The following is an 18943-nucleotide window of genomic DNA, read 5'->3' as shown; positions in this document are numbered from 1 at the left end:
ATTGGCAAGGGATGTCTATAGCACAAGCAAATGTTCTATTTTAACCTCTCTATAGATTCTGTGTATTAAAAGTCATATTCAGGCCATAGTCTTCTCTATGCCAAACCAATTAACATTAAATTTCTACAGTTTCATTTATCAGGCTTATAAAAAGTCAACCTCCTCAGAGACATACTCAGTGAGTTCCCCAGCCCATGTAAACAATGCGCTAAGCTAAGTTTATTTCTTTCTACTACTGCAGCTCTTTTGGGGGTTTGTGTGGAGACAGGTTTGTACCATATAGCACAGGCTGGCCTGAAATTCATAATGTACTTCAGGGTGGCCTGGCCCTTAGCCCATGGCCTTCCTGCTTCAGCCTGAGGGCTGCTGTGACTAAAGGTGTGTGCAAACATGCCACTCTTGTAGCCGTATTCCTATCCCTTTATAGTTATTTTTGCTAAAGGACGGGTCTTTATCCGGTTTCTAAAAATCAACATCAAAAATGGGAAATAACAATCCCCCTGCTTGCCTAAAACATTATGTAAATTACCTAATCTTTCATAGTTTACAGCAAATAGGGACAATCTCTGCTCTTTCTCTGGGGAATCCGTAGAGGTTAAAAGGATGTTAACCCAATGCAACTTCAAAGCCTATACCAGTTTAAGAGAGTGTATAAGGCATTCTAATACAAATGGCCTCGAAATAACTTACGGTCATCCCCCAGGGACCTAGGATGACTGGGCCCAGGACCTCCTATACCTATAAAACCCAGAGATGCCCACATCCCTTTATCCTGAGGGAGTATTTCCATAGAGGCCGTATTTACTCCCCCAGGCAATTTTCAGTTTCTCTCAATTACTGCTAACACCTACTCCAAGGCAAGGACCACCTGAACATCTGCTGAGCTGCACTATTAAAGGGACAAAAAGTCTGCACATGCTCCCATACTCTCCCTTCCTCCAAATATTTGCAGCCCGGTGTCATCTGGATCCACAGACAGAGAGTCTGGAGAAATGGAGCCCCAATTAGATCTCTGTCCTACTAAGAAAGTGTTTAATGGGGGGGAGATCATGTGAAATGTGGTTGACATCTGAAGACTAAGGCGAAGTTGCATCCCAAATAACCATTGAGATGCAAACCTCCAAGTGCAAAACACAACTTAGAAATAAAGGCTTTCCAGATATTCCAAGACGTAACTTCAGTATGGTTAAACACTGGCAGCCTTTGACACACAGAAATCAGCACATCCAGGGACAGACTAGCTTCTCATGAGGCATCCCAAGGGACCCTCGGAATAGCCGAACCGAAGGGAAGGGCAGTACCTCCCCAGGCACTTTGAAGACTGGAGACCCCACCCCACCCCCAGCCAAACTTCTCATTTCTATGGAGTGGAGTGGAACCATGTAGCATTGTCCTCAGAGCCGGGAGCAGTAAAACACACTACCATGCATCTCCCAATCTGGTTAGAAATTTAAAACTTCAAGTAGATTATCTTCACATTCAGAACTTTTCTCTTGATTGAAATGATTTCCCTTCAAACACTTTTGATGGTCCCCGAGCTACAAGGTCAGAGTAGGAAATGTTTGCGTGGGCCGCCCGTGGGGGGGAGGGGATATACCCCGGGGGGGGGGGAGGGGAATACAGCGGCTTCCAATCTGACAACTCCCTGTCCTGTTTCTGCTGCAGGAGCCGCCCCAATCCTGTCTTCTGAGATGAACTCAGCTCCCCATTTGTAACCCCAATGGAATGAGGGTGTCTATGTTACACATGCGACCATGACCCCCCACACACGCACTGCACCACCCTCTCCCCAACCTCTCTCCAACCTCTCCCCCACCCCCGCCCTTCCACACCCAAACCTCCCTGCCAAGAATCTCAAGTTTCCAAGGAGGAGAAATGTGAATCGTTCACTTCATTAAGCTGCCTATGGCAGAATCTGAGGCGAGACACCGGGAAGGATTTTGAATAGAAAGCCAGGAAACCCAAGAGCCCTCAGAGGAGGCTTTGCCTTTCCTCAACTGCGTAATGCTGGGGAAACCCTGAACTTTCCACCATCCCGTAAACTGGCCTTCTAGGACCTCCAGGTTTCCTCTGTAGCTCAGAAACCCAAGGTTCTGCAAACATGGACTTCTAAGTCCCACCCCCACCCCCTCCCAACAGCTAAGCTGAGTGCTAGCAAGCACTCTGTGAAAAACCAAAGGAGGGGGGGAAAATCCAGTGAAAAGAACAAAGATGAATACCGCATCTGCTCTGACATATGCCCATGTTACTTTTTTGTAACGGAAAAAAAGGAAAAAGATTCACTACATGGATTAAAAGAAATACAAACTGCCAAAGGTGTGCAGCTGTGCAACATCCTTATTTTCCTACATCTCCCTGATCACAGCTCACACACTGCCGGCTTAGTTTATTAATCACTTTACCATGGCATTAAACTATTCAAAAATACTCCTAATTCCTTGGGGAGGGCAGGGAGGAGGAAATATGCTTACCCACTGAGCATATAAAACATCTATTTTATATGATTTTAATTAGAAGCCTGAAACAAAAGGCCCACCCTTTCCCCAGGGACCCTAAGAACAATGAAGGAAGAAATCCCAGAGAAGTGGAAGTGGGTGGGCTGTAACCTAAGCCAGCTGCAGGGACAGTGACCAAGTATTTGTCTCCTCTGCTCCAGGAGCAGAGAGCTGGGAGTGGCTTCCCTCAGAAACACAGACTCCAAGGACAGACAGGAGAGGGCCTGCACAGGCTGCTTTCCCAGTAGGAGGGAGGAGGGGTACTAACTAGGCAGACAACCCTGGGTGAGGTAGCCTTGGCTCAGCCACTGGGTCGGAGAGCCGCAGGCTCTTCAGTAGCGGTCTCAAGAAGCCTAGGCTAGCCTCAGACTCACTAGGTAGCCGAGGCTGCCTCTGCCTCCCAAGTGCTGGGACCATCTTTGCAGTGCCCTCGTCCTCACAGTCGGCTGCAGAGCACCGTCTGTCCGTCATTATCTTGGCTTTATGTATTGGTAGGATTATCCCCTCACACCGTTGCAAATTATATGCATTTGTCTGAGAAGTAACACAGCACAAAGCATTAGCAGGGGACTCAGAGGGCACTGGGGACACTGCGCGTTTGAGACTGATGTCCCCTGGCCTGGCCCACTGCCTTTGTAGCATGATAAGACCTAGCTTGAGTGTTTTTTAATTATTCATATGTTCAGCCAGCCCAAAGGAACGCAGCATCCACATCAATGTTTTAAAGTTATCTCCCGTTTCAAACCACTGCTTATGATCAGGAGAGCTCCCTCCTCCTCCTCCCCAGGCCTGAAACCAACTGCACGGTGTCTTGTGTGTCTGTAGAACTCTGTCCCTTTGATGCCTGCTGGTGGAAATGCCACGTGGCTGGGTTGGTCAGTGCATTAGACAGACGTCTTTGGATGCAGTACAACATTGAAACTTCAGCGGTAGAGGACTCTGGGAACAGAGCTTCAGCTGGCTGGCTATGCTCAGAAACGATGGCGGCTTTCCAAGGATCAGCAGAGGCATTTGTTTCAAAGAACATCGGTTTCTCGTGAATGGCTCCAGCTAGAACATCAGCTAGACTGAGAACTCAAAATCATGTGGGGCATTCCCACATTCCCCACCTCAAAGCCCCTGGCCTGGCCTCACAATGCCATTCACAGAAAAATCACCCCCACCCTCCCCTGCCCTCCCCACCGGCCTCAATGTTTAGCCCACCTGTAAAGGGCCTGGAGAAAGAAATATTTAATTTAAACTCCCAAAGAGGGGCTGGGGACCATGGTGGTTAGCCACCCACACTGGGGGAGGGGGTGGACAAGTCCTAGCACCCCCTACATGGCTTACAGATGACTATAACTCTAGCTCCAGGGAATCCAACCTTCTCTGGCCTCCTCAGACAATGGCACACACAGACACAAACCCCACTCATACGCACAAACAATACACAAAACTAATACAATCACGTTAAAACAACACTCCACCCAGGGCTGGAAAGATGGCTCAGTGTGTACAACCCTCTCCCAGAAGGTTAAGCTCAGTTACCAGCGCTCATGTCCTGTGGCTCATAACAACCCTGGGGGGGGGGGATATCCTACACTTCCAGTCTCCACACACACACAAACACACCTTATCAAGAATTTAAAAATAGTTCTAAGCAGACACCACAAACTCCAAAGCAACAAAAGTCTTCCTAAGAACAACTTACAGCGCTGCGAAGGGTGACCGAACAAAGGTAGAAGCATTCATTTCTCGCGCTGTGAGTCTGCTGTTACCTTGCAATGGGGGTTATGTTTCCCTCGCTACTCTGTGACCCCCAAGTTTCCACCCTCGAGTCTCTGCACCCGCAGCAGTGAGGGGGTGGCTCCTAAGTCAGGCTTCCCCTACTGTTCTGCTTTTGTGTGATGGTTCTGGGGTCGACTCCGGGGCCTGTCACATGCCAGGCCAGCAGCTCCGCACATCGGCCACACCCACGGCCTGGGTTCCTGGTGTACGTCTGTCCTCCTTCTGTGTCTGTTTTTCCTCCTCCTTCCTAACTAAGGTGCAGGTGCCCACCCAGCTCCTGTCTCCCAGAGCGGTGGGGCTAGGTCTTTTACTGGCCCTGACTTGTGAATTTCCAGGCTGCCAGCAGCTGGAAACCCTAGTGGACTCTGAAATTCGCATAACAGAGCTCACGGGATGTGACTTATGTGATGATGACGAATCTGCTTCAAACTCCGGCTTCCTACAAGGGTCCATGATGCTTCCTTTCGTCTCCTCTCCTCAGTGTTCAGCAGTGTGAAATTGGGGATTCTGTCCTTGTGTGGTGTGAATTGGGGGTTCTGATCTGCGTGTAGTGTAAAGCAGAGGATTCTGTCCTTGCATAGTGTGAGTCGGGGATTCTGTTCCGTGTGTGGTGGGAATTGGGGATTCTGTTCTGTGTGTGTAGCCCTAAGCACCATACAAAGCTGCTGAGTCCCTCACACAGGCTACATGTATCCATTAATTGCAGAAGCTATCAACCCAGCTCAAAGGCCAACTTCCAGGGAAGCCAAATTTCTTTTAAAGGATCAATCCACAATGGGAATTTATTAGCCATTTCTTATATTTGAGCACAGTGAACATTCTCGCCTCCGCAAGGCTTATGTAATTCATAGACATCATATCTAACTTTTCCAGGCAGGCCCAGCCTAGACGTGAACACAATGTCCACGTGATATCACATTGTTGGACACTGAACTCCAGCTGACAAATTTACAAATTTTCAAATTTACAAAAAGGGCATTTTAGTAAAAAGTAAAAAAACAAAACATTACTGGGAAAAGAATATATACCAAGGAAAAAACAGCGCTGAAAAGTGTTTTCTTTTCCAAAGGGTAGATGGGAAATGAGATCAGGGACTTCCAGGCCTTTGTGAGTCCTGGCGCTCAGCTTCCTCTCCAGGTCACTGGATTGTAGATAATTATCGGTTGCATGTAAGTGAAAGAGGAAAAGAACCAGGGGGGAAATAGAAGTCAGGATGTTACTGACAGGGAAATGGCGTTACGGCGTTTCCCTATACAACGTTGAGGCAACTCAAAGGCCAACCTGAGTCTAAGCACTTGCTAGAACTGTGCATCCTCCATCATCTTCAGCTGCATCTTAAATTCTCCAGCCGGGCATGGACGATGCACCACCGTGGAACTCAGCAGGGTGTTCTCCTGAGGTATCACGACTCACTGCGACCTTGCATGCGGTTCTAGGATCGGCGCGTACACACCCATAGCCGCGTTTGGCTAGAAATCCTATAACCAAACACTTTTCAAAGTATGCCTGGGTGTGGTGGTGCAGGCCCTAAGCATCTCAAGCAAACACTGTGGTGTCTTGTTGCTGTTTTTCACTCACCCATGGACATACATCCTTTTCCTAGAACTCACACAGCTACGGAACATTCATCTTTGCGTCTTTGCTCAGGTCTTCAGACAGACGCAAACTCGGAAGTGGAAGAAACTCTCTCTTTCCCACACAAACATCATGCCTGGTTTATACTAGACACCTAATCCTAACTTTTATGAAATATGAATGACACCCATAAACTGACTCCAAAACATCCCTTTTCAGTATTTAACGTCCTTTATGCTCCATGACAATATAACATTATACAAACATTGGTAACCTGGGTAACAAGACCGGAGATAAGAACTTGGGCTGATAAGTATGTCATCTCCAAGTCCACCACAGGGTGAAGTTTGTCCTGTCAGCCATCTCCACAGGGTCAGTTCTGACAGCAACTTTCACCCAGGCAAACCCTTGTCAACCTTCTTCCAGCTATGAGCCAACCTACATTTTTTTCTTTTTTGATACAAAACATTCCCACAGGGAAAAAAAAAAAAAAAATGTTATCATTCAAACGTAGTAGAATTTTTCCTCTGATTTTGCTCGTTGGAAAGTTCAAAGTTATTCCAAATATCAGCTTTGAAAACATTATGAAATTTTAAAAACAAAAAGACCCTTTAACCACCAGGAAATATACTCCTCGTAAGACCTAATTTGAACTGCCTTTTTTTTTTTTTTTTTTTCCCTTTTTTAATTAACGACAGGGTCTCATTCAGTAGCCCCAGCTGGCCTGAACTTGCCAATGCAGACCAGGCAGGCGTTGAACTCACAGACACTTGCATCTCTGTCTCTGAGATCCTAGGATTAAATGGGAGAGCTGTCATGCCCTAGGATTAAACTGGAGAATGTCAGGTAATTAAGAAATTACTTGACATTCACCAAATCGGATTACTGATCTGATAGGCATTTTCAACATATATCCAATCCCAATCCCTGTTCAATATATCAGGGATCAGAAGTCCATGCAGACAAAGAGAACAGCAGATAGCACAGAAACACAGAAAACGGTACTTCACTGAGCCTCAGCTGCGAGGTAGGACTGGGACAGAAAGCGCAGCCTCCAACGGCAGACTATACAGCACACATATACTTATGTACACAGTAAGTAGAAAAGTCAGGGGAAGGCCACAGTGGGCTTAGGTAGCTTCGGAGGACATGAGACTTCAATTGGCTTCGGAAGGGTCCCGAGACACTGCTGGCTGGGAGACCCAGAAAGACAAGACAGGAACAGCCAGCACTGACCGCAAAGCATCAGGGTTGATTCCGAACAAATCTGCCCTGCACCAGTCCTGTTCCCTTGTCCCTGTGACACACCCTCCGTCCCTGGTCATGGAAGATGATTTCATTTGCCTTGCACCTATCTGACACGAAGGATTTCCCTTGAGTTTTTTTAAAAATACATTTCATATTTCTCTGCCTTTTGTTTTGACATCCTCACCTTTGGGAAAGGTACATCTACCTGATAGCCTTTTTCCTCCCATACAATTCATTCTCCAGATCTGAAGAACAGGTGCACAATGTCGGCATGCCCACTTGGAAACACACAACGGCGACACTTACGTTTTAGAAGTTATCATCTGAACACGCCTGGCAGACATGTATACAAGTTCTATTACCTTCAGAGTCAATTGCTCACTGAAGGGTATTGTACCCTCATGCAGTGCATTCACGATCTGATCCGTTTCCTAACCTCATCATCCCACGAAAAAGAGATGCATTTCCCTCATCACACGTCTGCAATGCCTCTAGAAATACAGGATTGATGTCATCCCTCGATACCTAAGAAAAAGGAAACAGGAGGCCGTCGCGGCATTTCTAAGTCATTAACTCACACTGTAACTGGACAGTTAGTAGCATCACCGAGACGGATTAACAAGAATGGGTGGTGTAAACAGTCTCCCCGATGACAAAGTGGCAGTCTGTAGGGGAACAAACAGAGCCCTGAGTCAGCTGTGCCCATCACTACTGCTAGGATGTGAGCCAAAGCCGACCGACATCCAGACTCCTTCAGCTTTGGAACCATTTTCCTAAAACAGAAACCAACATTTGCTCATTCATTCTTGGCCAGAACAGGGATGCCGAGGCTCTCTGTCCCTTAGAATCTCACAGAAATGGTTTTGGGCAAGAGACGAGTGGACCTCCTCCAAATCTTAATCACCTGACTCTGCAAACTATTTGAGTGTCTGGGTCCTTTGTCCCTGGGAGAGAAGACGATACTGAGATACTAAAGGAACCGTGTGCTTGGCTGTTTTGCTTTCTTTCTTCAGCAATTTCACTTCGTGTCCACAAATACAACTTCTCATTCTTGGCTGTTAGACGAAACAACAAAATTATTCCCCAACGCCAAGAAAAACGTACATTTCGGGGCCAAAGGGAGCTAACCCGTGGCCTCCCTGAGAATGGTACAGGAAAAACATGTCAACGAGGAGTCTAATTTGTACACAACTGACTTTTTCATTTGGTACCCAGGCCTGGGCAGAAGGCAGAACTCTAGAGTGCCCTCCTGTGTGCATTTTAGCTTTGGGGTTCTCAAAGCATGGTGTTTGGGGCCAGGAGAGGACCCCGATGCTCACCAGTGGAGTGTCCTTGGGCTCTGACACTTTATAAACCATCACCTTCGTTTTTGTTGCATCCTCCTGCCCCCCCCCCACAGGAAAGAACTGACGGACAGACGGACAGCCATGTCCAGCTGATGAACGAGTCTCTAGCAAGTTAGAAAAGACATTCACGAAAATTCTCGTTGCTGCATGAACTCTTTTTAAAATTGGTGTTGGGACAGCTATCAGTGGTTAAAACGGAACAGCTGCTACTAACGTAAGAGTTTCTAAAAACAAACAACAACAACAAAACCCAAAAACCAGTGTGAACAGACCTGTATAGAGTAATTCTGGAAAGCGAGATTAGGGGAAAGTAGAGACTTTTTTTTTTTTTAAAAAAAAATAGATGTCCTTTTTGTTCACGTGTCTGTATGTGCTCACGTGTCTGTATGTGCTCACGTGTCTGTATGTGCTCACGTGTGTGCAGGCGCCGGGGGGAGACAAGAACTCCGCTGGAGCTGGAGTTACAAACAGCTGAGAGCCATCAAACCCAGGTGCTGGGTGGGGTCTGAATTCAAATCCTCCACAAGAGCGCCAAGCAAACCCAGGTGTGGTGGATACCAGCAGTTAGGAAGCACAAGAAAATCTGATGGGGGTCTACAGAGACGAACGGTCAGCAACAGCCAACTGCAAAGGGAAGCTGTCTGGGAAAAACAGACAAACAAACCACAATGACGAGGAGCGGTGAGCACTCTTAGCCACCAAGCTACCTCTCCAGTCCCAGCTCTGGTCACAGAAGACCAGTCCGGGTGGTCACACATCACGCAGGAGTATCCAGGTTAAGGAAACTGAGGTAGAGGACAGACAGGAAACTGCTGAGAAACATCCAGGAGAACAAAATTGGAGTGAAAACGAACCTCTAAGCAAACTGCAGTGACCCCAGGGCTCTAGGGAAGGGTTACTAACCCCTGCTCCTCAGTAACCTCAAGGCTTCCTGTGTGTCACCTAGCTGGAGGCTAAAAGGCATTAAGCAAGGATCCAGACATCAGTGGAGGCAGGAGCTTCCCTCCAAGGAGCAATACCAACGTCCTGCTACAGAGACACAGATCAGGACACTGTGACCCATCGCCTCACAGGCCTGGGAACCCACGGTTCAGGGCATCTCACGGCAGGGTCCAAAGTGTCATCCCACAGGATGTAACAAGCATCTGCAGCTCCCCGGGAAATTCTAGAATACCTGGTTTTAAAAATAGCAAATGAGGCTTGGGGGTTGCATCTCAGTGGTTACCGATTTCCCAGCATCCGGGTCCTTCCTACTTATGCTCAAAGGCTGAAGTAGTCTTTTAAGACATAAGAATCAGTTGTAAGTCTACCCAGAGTACACACACACACACACACACACACACACACACACACACACTTTTATTTAACAGCCCCTTCCTTCCACACTGCGGGCACTGAACACAGGGCTTCACACATGCTAGGGAAGTACACTAGCCATCTCACTACATGACCCAGGCCGCCTTTGAACTAGTTCTGTGCCTCTGTCGGGCCTTGAACCTGGGATCGTCCCTAGTTAACTGGGAATACAGAGGGAGGTCTGTGCCACCAAGGCTGGATCTAGTCATCGGTATACAGGAACATGTGTACGACCGGATCTAGGTAGTGTTTCCCAGCTTTTGTGAGCACCGCTATTCAGTGGTGGCGCAATCACTCACCTGGAAGTCATCATAAGGGAAGAGAAGCATCTCCCGCAGACAGTCATTCAGGATCTGGGTCTTCCTCTGCACGAGGACATTTTCGTAGTCAAGTGGCTCGATCAGCTTCGGCTTTGCCTAGAAGACCAAAGGGAAGCCCCGTCACTGAGATACTCTTAGATAGGGATACTCTTAGACAGATAGATACGCCTTCTTGTTTGTTTGACAGAAGTCTCACATGTAACCAGACCATAATATCATTCCCCACCCTTTCTCCAATAGCTGCACTGATATCACTATTGAGAAACAGAATGAGAAGAAATCTGTTTTCAGAGGGAAAAGAGACACCTTCCACAGCTCCGGTTCAGCCTCAGTGATGTCATTCAGTTATTTAGGGCATTTCCCAGGCCACCTCTGGCTGATCTCTGCCCTTCCGAACTTCAGCTCCATTGCAAATGCCCTGTCTAGAGAACCAGCCCATCGGCTGCCTCTGTGGGCTCATCCTGACCCAGGCCTTAAATGTCCCCACAGGACCGATTCAATACAGCTCTCCTTGGGACACTTCCGAAATACTATACCCTCACAACACAAATATCACCCGAACCCACAAAACCATGAGCTGGACCGGATACAGGCAAGCGAGAAAAACTATTCACACCTGCCGGGAGTGAACGCTACGGAATGGAGACGCTGGTTCTAGCACACCCTGAGTAAGAAAGGGTAACAAGCCCGTGGGAAATGAAAGACACCGAGCCTGTCCTAGCTACTTCCAACCGCCTTTTTGGTAAAACTCTCATACTTCTACGCTACAGGCAGAAATACAACTCACGTGACTGCATACTACAGTGTCTCAAATGCTAAAATAGATATAAACATGTATTAAGAGTGTGTGTATTGTGTGTGTGTGTGCTCGCGCGCGCTCACACATGAGCATAAAAAGTAGCTAAAATTGTGTGTGTGTGTGTGGGGGGGGTTATGAGAAGAAACTGAATCCAGGGCCAGCATACAGCTCAGCACCCAAAGGCTCTTGCTGTCAAGCCTGGTAACCTGAGTTGAATCCCCAGAACCCACATGGTAGAAGGAAAGAACCGACTCTTGGAAGTTCTCTGACCTGCACACATGCACTTTAGCCCCAGTGAACAAGCACGTATGTGCATACACATACATACACATACAGACTAATAAATGAAAATTTTTACAAAGTATTAAATCCATCATTATCAAACAAACCACTGCAAAATTATTTTAAAGCTATTACTTTAAGACCTAAAACACACGTCCTCGATGAACACTATATATACACAAGGGACAATTTGTAGCTAGGAAGCATGTGGCATTTACATGGGAATTGTAACTGAGGCTGCTCTGAGTTCCCAGAACGTTGTCCTTTCCGTCTCAATACTACGAGACTACATTTCCCAGGCTCCCTTTGGTTAGGTGTGGCTACATGACTTTCTTCTGGCCAATGATCTGTAAGCAGAAGAGATGTGGCCTCTGCCACCTTGGCCCTGAGATATGTTCCATGTGAAACCTCCCCAACCAGGGCCGCCTGCAAAAGAGCCAGCAGTGGTCTGCAGGGAGAACGGATCCTTGTGGCAGAAGGCATCTGGATGCTGAGTCATCCTGCAGAAGGCCACGGGACACAGAAATATGCCTTGAGAACTGAGTCATGTACTGTGTTTAGCCCCTCAGACTCTGGAGTTGTCCAAGGTGCAGCCAGACAACTCCACCTAACATGTGAGCAAAAGCTTGTATTTCACTTCAAATTATTTAACCCGAGCAGACTTGACAGAGGTATTTTTACATTCTAAGAAACCAAAGAAGTGCATAATTTACTATAATCATGCAAAGCATGTTTTAGGAACGGAGGCTAGAAAATATGCAAAATCAAAAACACATAAAAGTCTAGCTAGTCTTTAGTTTGGGATGGCAAAAGTTCAAGTAATGCCTACAAAATTTAAACGTTGAAACAATTCACACGGGGCATTTAAAAATAAAAATAAAAACTGCCACACCCAAAAAAAATCCCCAAATGATTTTAAATCAACTTTTTAAAAAAATTCATTCTTCTGTTTCTGTCTGTTGTGCTGCACATAACAGGCAGTCAATAAACAAACACTGGCTGTCATAATCAGTAACATTTGCCTCAGAAGCCACTTCCATGAGCCCAACAAAACCCAAGCATGAACACAGCTTTCCAAAATTCCATTACCAAGGGGGCAAGATGGACAACTACCCGAGGTGGCATCGACTCCACCCCTGTCCCCTGCTTACGAGGCATCTAACACACAGCCATGCACCACCCGCCCAGGCTCAAGGCTCATCCACCTTCTGTCCCTTCACAAAGGGGCCGTCAGCACCACCAGACCCCAAAGAAGAAGGGCTGAGGTTCCTTCCGACTTTGTCAAGACAATGAACGACACGACGGAGGCCCTGGTAGAAGATACTAGAAGGGGTTTTCTCCCTACAGTGTAATATCTGTTTTGTGTGTTTTAACTGGGGTTTCATTTTGTTTCACCTTGCTCTTAACAATCCAGCAGCCAGGGGGCTTCCTGGTGAAGACCTAGGGGTATACCTCCCTTATCCATGGCCACAGTCTAGGTAGACCTGAATCTTAGTCCCAGGAAGTGGGTAGGCTCTTCCAAGTTTCTTTTTTCCTTGGGAACACTGCTCCCAGAACCTGCAACAGTTGTGTTCTATGAACAGAAATGAGCCAACTTTGTAAGGAGCCAGAAAATAAATAGTCTAGGTTTTGTCAGCCTTTTGGGCTGTGTCAAACTCATAAGCTCTGCTATTGGGGATCAAAAGTAACTCGGGACAAATAGGCACAGGATGGGTTTAAAATTTGATAAACGGGCAATAGCCAGATTTAGTATATTGGTGGTAAACATAAACTTTAGAGTTATTGTTACTGTGCTGCCAGGTAAGTAATAGCAGTAACAACAATAATAATTTATAATAATTCCATACATTAGTCGTCCATGTTGACATATTTATGTGTTTCCTGTCTGTGGACCAATACAACTACTGAGGGCACTCGGTAATTATTTCTGAAATCTGAGTTGCTCTTTTAAAGATTTGTTCTCTAATGTCCTGGGTCATTTCAACTACTTAGGACTCTGAGGCCTGCTCTCATCCATCAGGTAACTCAGTCTCTTAGAAGTCATCTTGGAGGTATTCGGTAACCAGATACAACACTAACGATGTAAGTAGTGGCTTGCCTTTATGTGCCAAAGTGCAACTTTCAAGAGGGTTCACTCACATGACCATACTGAACCCACCCAACCACAAGTTAATGGCCGGGGTCATCCAGCAAGACTGGATTATGACTCGGCCCTCCCTCCATCAACCAGAACACTTCCTTCTCCCACACCCGACCAAACTTTGTGTTTTTCCTCTGACACAGGATTTCTCTGTGTAACCTTAGCTGTCCTAGAACTCGCTCTGTATGTAGACCAGGCTGGCCTGGAACTCTGAGATCCGCCTGTCTCCGGAGTGCTGGGGCCAAAGGCGTACGCTGCCACCGCCCAACGGACTGAACTTTTAATATAACATGCTCAGGAAGGGGAGGTTCGGCCACAAGGATAATTCATTGGGATTTATTCTGAAAATCTGAAGACGCATTCACTTCCAGCCCTGTCTGTTTATACAGTCGCCCTCTGGCCGGATGTAGAACCATCTCAGAGGTAAACCTCGAGGCGCATCTGTGAGAGCTTCTCTAGGTTAGGTTAACTGGGGTGGGAAGACACACGTTATGTGAAGACAGAACCATTCTCTGGGCTGGATCTGCAGGCTTTAGAAAAAAAAGATGGAGGAGGCCGAGCAATTCATCTCCCCGCGTTTCCAACTTGAGGCTCCACGTGACCGCGGCCTCCCTTCCGGTCCCTGTCACCGTGCTGTCCTCATCATGGCGGGCTGCACCCTCAAACTGCAGGTCATGATAGACCCTTCCTTAAGATGCCTTTTGTCGGGCATCAGTTTTCAGCAATGACAGAGGAACTCATCCTTGATTTTGGAACTATGAAAATCTCCAGCCGGCCCCAGAACCTTGGTCTCCTACAGTACCTGTCCCCGCTGCTGTTCGGGGCCGCCCCCACCACTCAGGCGACCAGACTCTCCTCCGCCTGGCAGAGCGTGGGGGAGATGAGAAGCATAGTTACCAGGGCCTGCTGTCAGGCGGCTGAGTTAACGCACGCACGTAAAAGGCAGAGCCCGGCAGACGCAGGCACAGCGAACACTATAGATGTAACATTATCATCATTATTATTAAATACACTTCATTTACAGTTTGCATGGCATGTCTCTCTCTCTCTTAGTGAATGCTTCATATATATCCAGCTGCACAGATCCAGTCACAGATAGTTTCCTCCGCTGTCTATGAACATATGAAATAAAACAGCCAACGGTGGGAGGGACGTGCACAACGGCAGAAAGACAAAGCCCCAACAGAAAGAAAACTATAATAGAGATGACACTGATATTCGGGGGCTCAGCCCAAGGCTGATATAAAGCTCACATTATCTTCTGAACTGAGCACGGGTGGCGTTCCGGACTGGGAGGGGCGCGGGTGGGGACTGACTGAGGTGCTCAGAGAGCCATTCCTAGTGGAGTAAGCCCACAAAGGCGGCAGGCAGGGTGTGGCCTTCAGAAGAGAGCCAGTAAGCTGCTTCTATCAGGGCAGGATGGCAGTGAATACTGCTGGGGTCGGGCAGGCCCACATCCTACACATCCTCCTCACCAGGGATAAAAATACAGTGTCCAAGGAGTCTGTCTTACAGTTTCTACCGCTGTGACAAAACACCATGGCCCAAAAAAGCAAGTAGGGGAGGAAAGGGTTAAATCAGATCACACTTCAGCATCCCTGAAGAAAGTCGGGACAGGAACTCACACAGGGCAGGAACTTAGAGGCAGGAGCTGATGTAGAGGCCACGGAAGGGAGCTGCTTTACTGGTTTGTTTGACCATGGCTTGCTCAGCCTGCTCTCCTATGGAACCCAGGACCAGAGGCCCAGGGACAGCACCACCCAGCATGGGCCGGGCCCTCCCACATTGATCACTTGCAGCTGGGTCTCATGGAGGCATTTCCTCAGCTGAGGCTCCTTCCTCTGGTGGCTCTAGTTTGTGTCAAGCTGACACACAGAACCAGCCAGTACACAGAGTCCCACAGGAATGGCTTGATGCAAGGGCCAGGGGACCACAATAGCCTGGGAGAAGTTCTCCTCAGCTCAAGGCCTGCATGAAGGCAGGTTAGCATTCCTCGGGTACTGGCCACTGTGGGCCTCGGGTACTGGGCCTCTGCCACTAACCACTCCTCTAGGCCTTACAAACCCTCATCCCCACAGCACAGGCCTCCTTGGATGAGATGGGCCATGTTCGTGCACACCAGAATTCCTGACGGAAAGGTAATCAAACCAGGGAATCTTCCCAGTGCTGGGAAAACGGGAAGCCTCTGGAAGCCAGCCGACCTAGAGAGTTCTCATCCACGGCATAGTTCAGCTGTGGTCCAATACAAGGTCTGCCCATCATGGGAAGACAGAGTCTCAAAAACTGAAGGACTAACGCATCGTTCATCCCTCGGCCCCAAGAGCTTCCTGCGAACTTTCTAGACATTTCTTCTGTCTCGGTTACTGGGTGTTAACACATGAGATCCTGAATGCCACTCTTCCTAAAATAGCAGAGGAAGTGGCAACTCTTGGTAGGCTCTATTTTGAGAAACGCATCATTCCTGCTCATGAAGAATTTAGGACTTCCCTTGATTTCTCTTCAAGAGCTATTTTACAGCCGAGCTGAAGATCCTTCATGAACCCTAGTCTGTTTTCCAGGACATCTTGCTGGGGATGGGGACAGAGCAGGGCTACCCTTCTGACCCAGGTGACAACAAGCATGGACCTCGAGAGACTTCCTATACTGTCTGTCCGCTTACATAAGACGCTTTTTTGTCAATTCTGACTCCCAACTTCCTGAAATTGTTGGGTTTGAGGGGTCCTTGTTTTCCCAGGACACGGTGTGTCCCTACCCTCCGGCGATATTTACGGAATCAGCCCTCGTGTACCATGCCAGGTCTTTGGGACACAGAGGTGAGGAAGACACAGCCCCAGAGAGGCCACAGTCAGAGAGACAGATGTATCTGCAAACTAGAAGGGCAGAATGTGGAACACGGTGGTGACCCGGGACACACGGGTCTCTGTGAGGTTAGTGCGTCTCCCTCAAGCTGAGGCATCTCTATTTGCTTTGCTGCATCTCCAGCACCTGGAACTGCACCTGGCAAAGTGCAGCAACCCCTCATTCACAGCCGAGGAAGAATGAGGGAGCCCGCAGCAAGGTGCCTCCACAAGGAAGCTGCTGGGATTGGACAGTCATCCGAGATTAAGGGTGGACTCCAGTGCACACGCTCGTAGGAGCAAATGGATTTGGGGTAACCTGAAGTTTGCAAAGGGGAAGGGATTTTTAAAAATATATACAAGCTGGAGAGTTCAGATTGCTGGTGCCCCGAGCCTAACTGCCAAAACCCCCAGACGGAAGCGAAACAGCTCCGTCGATTTTACAGCAGGTTCTCCTTGGGCATAAAGAGTGAATGAAGCAGCCCGGGCATCACACCTTTAATCCCAGCAGAGGAAAGCGGCTCTCTGTGAGTTCGAGGCCAGCCTGGTCTACAGAGAAAGTTCCAGGACAGGCTCCAAAGCAACACAGAGAAACCCTGCCTCAAACTCCCCGAGTGCAGCAGGCGAGAGGTGGGCACCAATGCACAGGACTCTCAGATTTGCTGGAAATCTGATGCAACAGAGGAAACAAAAGCTGCTGTATTCTAGGCGGCGGCTGCCTGATGTGAAACCGTGACCCATGGCTTAGGGAACAAGAGATGACTAACAGTCCCGCCCAGCTCCCTCAGAATGCGTGTGTGGCACGGAGTCCACAGGAGTGGCACCCACAGAGGGCCCTTGCTCCAGTCAAGTTACACAGTCCTCCGCCTCGTCCCTAAAAAGCAGATATTCAGCTGAGGGGGCGGCCAAGGACTAGTTCCTGGGTGATCAACTCCAGTCTACAGCACACGGGGCAAAATGAAGCCAATTGAGCAAGAGGGAAGAGCTCTGAGGAGACACACACACACACACACACACACACACACACACACACCCTTCCAGCAGGGGAAGTGACCTCCCATCACCGAATAACAGATGTGTGACTTTAAGACCAGGAGATTGCCTGCACACTAACACACCTTTAATTCTTGCAAGGCAAGGCTAGCCTGGACTAACAGTGAGACCTTGTCTCAAAAACAAAATCCTTTGCGATAGCAATAAACATGGCACGATCCATTATCTTTCAGTAACTCGGGATCTTCTCAGTAGTACGTGTAAGAAGAAAGGTCTAGAAGCTGTTGGAGAGCACACTAAGAAAATTTAAGGGGTGTGCATGTATGTGTGTGTATGCCTGTATGTGCATGTGCGTGTGTGTATGTGTGTGTGTGCGTGTATGTGTGTGTGAGTATGCATGTATATGTGTGTGTGTGTGCGCACGCGTGTGTGCATCAGTGGGCAGAGTTCACATGCTCTGGAGCAGGATCACAGGTGGCTTTGAGCCACAGGGCATGGGTGCTGGGGATCAGATTCTGCAGGAGCAGGAACTGCTCTCAGTCACTCACAGCCACGTCTCCAGCGGCCCTCCCTCCCCCCCCCCCAAGTTCACTTCTCCATGGTATGTACATGCGGTGGTTCGAAAGAGAATGCCACTGAATTCTTGCTTCCTGTTTGGTGGCATTGTTTGTCTGGATGAGTTTAGCAGGTGTGGCCTTGCTGGAGGAAGGATGTCACTGGGGGTGTGGGCTGTGAGCTTCCAAAGCCGCGCGCTATTCCCAGTGTGCCCTCTCTGGTTCCTGCTTATAGTTAAAGGCGTGATGCCCCAGCCCCCAGCCCTCAGCCCCCAGCCCTCAGCCCCCAGCCCCCGCTTGCCACGCCCCCCCACTCTGCCATCGTCCACTTTATCTGGCTGAAACTAAGTCCAAACAAACTTTCTTCTGAAGTTGCCGAAACACGGTACTACGAGCTTGCACAGGTACCTGAACTTGAGGGTCATCCATTCTAGGCCTCCTGTTGCAGGCGGGTTCAGACGAGGAGGAAGGAATGGACACGGAGCATCTGAGCCCCGAAGAGGAGAGTCTGCAATCCCGCCCAAACAGTGTAGACGCTATTAGTGGTGAACATGAGAGGCAAATGGAAGCTTAGCCCGAGCGACAAACACCACTCGTGAGTGAGGATTGGAGACTGCAGCCCCCCATGCGGGAGGCCAGACACTCAGCCACCCACGGGGACTTCTCACTGCTCTGCAGGGTTACCTGTCAGCAGACCAGCCCCAGCAATGACACGCGTGAGTCTGGTTTCCTATGGTAGGACAGCGAGCAAGTTGTTCCTTCAATGCCCACTCCAGGGGGCACTTTGAAAAGCACTGACCACTGAATGTTGGTTTTGTTGATGGAGTACAGCCACATCAGGGAAACTGTCTGTTTTAAACCCAGGCGATGATGGCAGGTCAAGAGCAGGGGCTTTAAGGTGTCATTTCCATGAGGGACCATGGCTTTCCAAAACTAGTAATCTACTTCTCAAGCGAACAGAACTAAAGACTGAGTGTAGAACACGGTGTAGTTGATAGCATCTGGAAAACAGGTACCAGACATGCTGGGCTAGATGCTGATGTGGTAGCAATGTTAAACCCAATGCAATGCCTACAAACCCACGCAACTGCTCCCGCTTAAGACAGCTGTGCTGAGGCTACTACTGAAGAGAGGAAAAAGACAGGAATTTAGGGAACCTCCTCCCTGCCCCGCGTCACATGAGCAGAGTGTCCCCAGGCCGTACAGAGGCCAGGGGAAGCCTGCAAACCCC

At 48.5% G+C, this 18943-nt stretch overlaps 1 protein-coding gene across 1 annotated transcript in view; it reads right to left on the bottom strand.

Annotated features, from left to right (window-relative positions):
- Window positions 1-18943, bottom strand: part of Dock9 (dedicator of cytokinesis 9) — a 227536-nt gene that overhangs the window by 116795 nt on the left and 91798 nt on the right. The window contains exon 2 of the mRNA XM_051195203.1: window positions 10087-10203. Within this exon, the coding sequence (XP_051051160.1) occupies window positions 10087-10203 (117 nt within the window). The remainder of the gene's footprint in view (window positions 1-10086; window positions 10204-18943) is intronic.

The sequence above is a fragment of the Phodopus roborovskii genome, unplaced genomic scaffold (assembly GCF_943737965.1).
Source record: "Phodopus roborovskii unplaced genomic scaffold, PHOROB, whole genome shotgun sequence".
Lineage (NCBI taxonomy): Eukaryota > Metazoa > Chordata > Mammalia > Rodentia > Cricetidae > Phodopus > Phodopus roborovskii.
The sequence above is the reverse complement of the archived record's forward strand: the minus strand, read 5'-3'. Positions and strand labels throughout refer to the sequence as shown.